This window comes from Galeopterus variegatus, unplaced genomic scaffold, assembly GCF_000696425.1.
Source record: "Galeopterus variegatus unplaced genomic scaffold, G_variegatus-3.0.2 Scaffold1461, whole genome shotgun sequence".
Taxonomy (NCBI): Eukaryota; Metazoa; Chordata; class Mammalia; order Dermoptera; family Cynocephalidae; genus Galeopterus; species Galeopterus variegatus.
This window is the reverse complement of record NW_007727572.1, coordinates 361,658-367,954: the sequence shown is the minus strand read 5'-3', so window position 1 is coordinate 367,954 and position 6,297 is coordinate 361,658. Positions and strand designations below refer to the sequence as shown.

At 46.5% G+C, this 6,297-nt stretch overlaps 1 protein-coding gene across 1 annotated transcript in view; it reads right to left on the bottom strand.

Annotated features, from left to right (window-relative positions):
- Positions 1 to 6,297, bottom strand: part of SLC34A2 (solute carrier family 34 (type II sodium/phosphate contransporter), member 2) — a 15,576-nt gene that overhangs the window by 3,707 nt on the left and 5,572 nt on the right. The window contains exons 5-9 of the mRNA XM_008577211.1: positions 5,932 to 6,043; positions 3,685 to 3,880; positions 2,852 to 2,947; positions 1,960 to 2,080; positions 689 to 856 (exon numbers count right to left, since the gene is read on the bottom strand). Coding sequence (XP_008575433.1) covers positions 689 to 856; positions 1,960 to 2,080; positions 2,852 to 2,947; positions 3,685 to 3,880; positions 5,932 to 6,043 — 693 coding nt within the window. The remainder of the gene's footprint in view (positions 1 to 688; positions 857 to 1,959; positions 2,081 to 2,851; positions 2,948 to 3,684; positions 3,881 to 5,931; positions 6,044 to 6,297) is intronic.

Genomic DNA, 6,297 nt, shown 5'->3' with positions numbered 1-6,297 from the left:
CCCCCCCCCCCCCCCCGTCCTGGTGTCCTGTCACTGCACACCTTCCACCTTAGTTTCCACCTAAAGGAACATTGAGTAAACACAGCAGCTTGGAACAACCCTACAAACCCAGGCCTGCACCCCCACAGGCACCGGACCAGGCCCTGCACGCTCGGCAAGCACCACAGTCACTCAGTTCATCCTCATGAAGCCCTGCAGAGGCAGATTTGGCTGGGTGGTGATGTCACTGCCTTGGCAGGCTCCCATTGGACAGGACATCATGTACAGCAGGAGCTCCTCTTGGCCAGTGGCGTCTCCTTGGCTACCGTAGGATGCTGATGTGTCTGTCCGGAGCCACGTTTTCTTCCCAATAGTGAAGGGAAGCAGGGACAAGGGTGGACAGTTGTTACCATTTTCCTAAGCGGTCCTGACGGACCCAGTAAAGTCCCGGGTATACGGAAAACCTGCCAGGATAACCTTCCGACCTAACTCCAGCTCGCTGCATTTGAGCTGGCTGCTTCTCAGACCCTACGCAGGACACCAAATAAAATTTGCAGAGCAGACAATAACTCAACTTCTGCAGCCGATAAGATCCGAGAAAGAAACTCCACACAGAGGCCATTTTTAGGTGGATATCTGAAGGAGCTCCCTGGGGTGGCCACGGTGATGCCATCCTGTAGAAGGCCCGGAATGGGGGCAGTGCACCTACCAGTGTTGAGGGTCTTCTTGATGATAACAGCAACCTGCCCCCTGAGCACAGTTTCCAGGAGCTTGACAATCATGATCAGGCAGCCGCAGAGAACCAGCAGGGAGGAAAAAAGCAGGATGAGGCCCACACTCAGATCTGAGAGGCTGGAATTCGCGAAGATGTGCTGGCCTGAAGAGATCACAGAAGGCCTGTCAGGAGGGTCTGGAGCCACCACAGCCACAGAATCCTTCTCTATCACAGTACCAGAATCTTGGTTGTTAGCTCAACACATGGTGGCCCAGAGTAAAGACCACCCCTTCTGGCCTCCTTTGCAGCTAAGTGTAGCCCTGAGACTATGTTCAGGCCAGTGGGCTCTCATGAGGCTAGAAAACCTGCCCTTAAAGCCATACAGCTCATCAGGGGCAGACCTAGGCCTTCAACCAGTTCTTCTACTTCTAAATCCCATGGTGTTTTTTACTCATGATACTTACAACAACGTGTTTGAGTGGTAGGATGGGCAAGTCGGAATAGGGGGTATTGCTAATTGTAAAACCTCTTGTTTTTCAAAGACCCAGTGTGTCCCCATGATAATTCCAGCAAACCATGGTTATATCAATGGATGTATAGCACCTAGAACATGGGAGGTGATAAGTTTACTTGATTCTGTGGGGTCAATCACATCTGGATTATCAAGGTGTGTACTGCTCAGAATTAATGTCAGGGGAGGGGGGAGGGAAGAGAGAAGCAGAGATATATAAAAGGGTATATAAGGAATAATTAGAAGAACTAAGGATGTCCGGGTTGGTAAAGATTCCAGGGGCAACATTACAGCTTCTTAAAAGAATCAGAGCATCACATAGGCTCATTGCCTTGTTCACTGCTACAGCCCCAGTGCCTTGAATGGGGTCTGCTGTACAGTAGGATCTCGCTGGGTAAATATATCTGTTCTATATGGGCCCCACATCTTCCTTCAAATCTGCTGTCATCTCCCCAGAGTTATTGACAAAGGGATACTGAGGCACATAGAGGGAACACTCTGAAATCTGTTGATGAATTATGGGAAGTGACATGGAGCTGCCATGGGATCTGTGGCTTGTCACCTCAGTCTCAAAGCCTTAGTATCCTCTGCTTTGAAAGCACATTGCTCCATGCTGGGTGGAGGGGGGGTTCTCAGTAAATCTTACTGCCCTTCCTTCCCTCCTTCCTTCACTTCCTGGGGCTCCACTCAGATAAGAAACACCCATCAGCACCCCAGACAGCCCGCCCTGGTGACCAATTTAAGTTCCATTCACATTTAGCAATGTTCTCCACGTAGGTCTCATTCATGATGGTCCAGGTGTATACACCGTCTGTCCAACAGCGGGAAGGGGAGGTGCAGTTGTCAGGCGAGGGGACAGTGACATTCATCTGAGTCTGGATGACAAACATAACAATGTCACTACACTCGCTTTTGGTGGGGGATGGAGGGGAACAGGGGGAGCAGGGACGAGATACCATATTCACTGGTGTGTGCAGTAACTCCGTCATAAACTTTCTTTTATCTCTGGAGGACTTATTATTTATTCATCTTTATGGGAAAAGCTCTTGGAACAACTCTGGACAAATAAAATCAGCCTTCATCATTTAAAAACATCTAATTTTTGCATTTAGTCTGCAGCCTTTAGCACCCCACAAAAACAAAAACATATACACCCTAGAAGCAAGAGTAAGCTACAACCCTACTGCAAAGAAGCATGGGTAAGTTCCCTGATGTAGGAATGCAAGAATGCTGTGGGCATTCCAAGGAGGAATGCTCTGGAAGAGTCTGGAAAGTGTGAGAGATGCCACCTGCTGCCAGCACCTATAGAGTGAGATGGACTGTTTCCAGGAGACCCTCCAAAAATCGGGATAGAGAGGCAGTCAGAGGTAGGCCTCCTCTGAGACATGAAGATACAGACAATCCAGGAATAGTGTATCCATGGTGTGCGATGGGGCAAAAGGGAGTTTGTCTGTCCTACTGCTTAAGCCCATCTAACATTCAAGGACTTGTTTCCTAAAGGAACCTCACTGGCCAGTTTTGATTTTTCAGGAGTTCCCAATTTTTCTTTACCCTGACTTTTTAATTGACCACCTTGGAAGAAAGATATTGCTTAAAGTTCAGATGTAAAGGTTCACCCACCCAGCAGTATATTCTTGGAAACTTACCACGTTAGTAAAAGTTTCACACCAAATTTTGATCAGACTCTTGTTTTGGGCTGCTTCATCTTTCATTGCAATTTGGTTGATCACTGTTTTATCCAGCTAAGGAAAGAAATTTAGACAGTCAGCATGTCCTCGGAACTGATTTGGGACAGAAAGGTAGGGGCTGCTGTTAGAGGGGCTTTGAGGAGATGCACAGGGCTGTGAGCACCTGCAGAAGTGCATTGGGACTCAGCCCACCTGCACTCCCAGGGTGGAGCACACTACCCAGATGTTAGCAGGTGCTTGACAAATAAATGATTGTACAAACAAAAGCCCTGGTATCTCGGAAGCAGGCGCTGGATGACTGAATGGCTGAGAAACCCTGAAGGTAAAAGTGAGAGCCCATGGTCCCAGCTGGTCTTTTCTCTCCAAGGCAACATCCACAAAGCCTTCTTTCATTTCAGTTATGTGGACAGACCCAGTGAGCAGAGGGCGAGATGGCTCCTGGCAGGAAAGGGCAGTAACCTTCCCGTTGGGCTAAGATAGAGATAATACTTCATCATCAGTAAGCCCACTGGTGTTGAAGACAGTAGTGAGAATAAAGTGGTCTCAAGTATTCATTCCTAAGAAGCACCCCTATCCCAATAAAGATGACACATACACTGAAGTCAAGGAAACAGGCAAGGCCAATTACTCTGCCCAGTGTCGTTAAAGTTCTGCCTCCCTTGGCCTTTCCCAGAAGCAGCCAGATTAGTGTTCAGAGACTAATCTGTACAGTGAGTGTATGGGCTCCGTGGGGTGGGGGATGGAGTGGGGACAGATCTAGTCCCTTTCTCTGCCCGAAGGAGCCAGGTTACCTGGATAATGAGCGTTGTGAAGGGGTCTGTGATGACTTTCAGAAGTGCCGGGGCATCTTCTCCACTCTTGAAGTTGAAAGTCTCCAGCACGACGTTGGTCAGGATCTCCAGGTAATGGGTGGCTGCCTCCAGGGGTAAGAGGACCAACACGGAGAGCCAGTTGAAGAAGTCATGGATGGTGGCCCCCGCAAAAGCCCTGCAGGAGGGGAACCCAGCAGCCAGCTTAGTCAACGAGTGAGCGGGCACCAGGCGAGCTGGGCCATTACTTGTGTCATCTGCCACCATCTGCCAGGTATCAGCTATGCGTGTACACACATGTGTGCAGTCTCGCTTTTGTTCTCTCTCACAGCAATCCCCCAAGGGGGTGGTATCAATATTCCATCCAACAGATGAGGAATTGAGGGCCAACAAGCACGTTGTGGCTGGAATCACTAGCTCAGCAGCTGCTGTGTGGGAGAATCGCATCGAGATGCCTTTTGAGTCATGTATATTGAAGGCAACCTTTCTCTGGGAAGGTGGGAACCAGTTTGAAAGTAACCATTAAAGCCATCGATGCAAGTGAATTCTTAACCTTTTTTCTTAAGTTCTTGAGAATCTGATGAAATAGGAACAGTCTCCACAGGAAACAAGGCTAATGTATACCGCACTTTGCATCTATATGAGGAGGTTCAAAGATTCCCACGAATCCCATCCTATCTCCAGATTAAGAAACTCTGCTTTTACATTTTTTTTCCTAAAATGTAAAAGAAGCTTTTCTTTAAAAAAACATCCACATGTCAAAAACACTCCAAACCAAATGGAACATGGGACATGAACAGATAGGAGAAACTAATACACACGTGGGGGGAAATGCTTAACTTCACTAGTGAAAGAAATTTATTTGCAATTTATTTATTTATTTGCAAGTGCAAATTTGCACTTTTATATTAACTAATACTTTTGAAAGTATTCTTATTCTTCCCGGAGAGGGTAGTTTAAGAGACTTTTATATTCTGATGATGTAGTATACAGTGATAACAAATATTTTTTAGTAGTTTGGCAAAATGTTTTTAGAGCCTTATAGATGTTTGGTACAATAATTATTGTTCTAGGAATCGACTCAAGAAGATAATCCAAACCATCAGAAGTGAAAAATACATACCTCCACAGATGGTATTGAAAGCATGTTTAAATATCCCAAATAGGGATGAGCTAAATTAATTACATTCCTATATACGAGCACCTTCAAGGGTCTTATTGCTTATATTTCATAGGCTATCCTGAGACAAAAATGAGTGAAACAATGAAAAGAACCCAAAATCTGGAATAAGGAAACTTGGATTGAATTCCAGCTATGCCTCTGCATGAAGTTATTTAACTTCTTTGAGTTTCTACATTAATACAATGGGGTATTAAAAAGCCTACTTGGCTTCTTGAGAAGATCAAATTAGCAAACGCCCTATATAATGGGTATTCTTATTGTGACCATGAGGACATCTTATCAGGGACCAAAGGAGGTGGCTTAGGGGAGATGAACAGCTCTGAGGACATCCACCAATCTGCCAGCTCATCAATGGGTGACATCTGCTGTCTCCCCAACCAGCCTATTTTAACACCATCTGCCTGACCCTCATGGTGACTGCATCACATAGGCAAGCTGGGAACTGCTTCCATGTTTTAATAAGCTCTAGTAAAAGCCCATCACCAGTCAGAGGAGAGGCTGGAACATGTGCTTAATTTTCATGTTAAATTTTTTGGAAGAAACGGGTTCCCTTTGCCTATATTTAACCCATTCTATTTTCAGATATTATGCATCCACGAAAAGTACGTTTGGCCTTGTAGCAACAAAGAAAAATTGGCACAGGCTGAGCTGTCCAAAAATGGAAGTTTTAGGAAGTTATAATTACCCATGACTCAGTGACTTAGTTTCAACTCAACCATGCAACAGGTAAGTTCCTAGCTAGAGCTCGCATTTAGTGAGCCCTGACTACGAGCCAGGTAAGTGCTACACACTTACCTGCACAGTTGTGTTTAATCCTTAAGACAGCACGATAGTGATGGATACTATTATTATCATCCCCACTGTGAGGGTCATGGAGCTGTTAAATATGTGAGCCCCGGCCCTGCTGTACTCCCCAGTAACTACCTCTGGGAGCTCCAGCAATGAGCCTGACAAGCATGTTCTCATTGGCTACTTAAGGGTGGTGATGACACATGACCACAAAGGAAGAGCCTGATGGTAGCAAAGGCGGGTTGTGGGCTTCCTACCGTCTGAACTCACTCCGGTCTCCTGCCTGCATGAGCGCCACGAAGGTGTTCGTGATTGAGGTCCCAATGTTGGCCCCCATGATAATGGGGATGGCGGTCCGCACGGTCAACACTGGAAGGTAAAAAAGAGCCATTAGCAAGTTGAAGAAGGCAGCCTGGCCATATTTCCACATGGCTCAAGGCAGGCTGAACTCATTCGTGCTGGGAATCCCCTAAAGCAGCAGTTCGTAAACTCTTTGGGGTTAGGTACCGGTCTGTGAATCTGATGACAGGTAGGATGGGTCACCAGAGAAATATGCCTGTGTGCCAAAAAAAATTCCTACACATAATTTTGGGGAATCCACAGACTGCCTGAAGCCCTGCTAT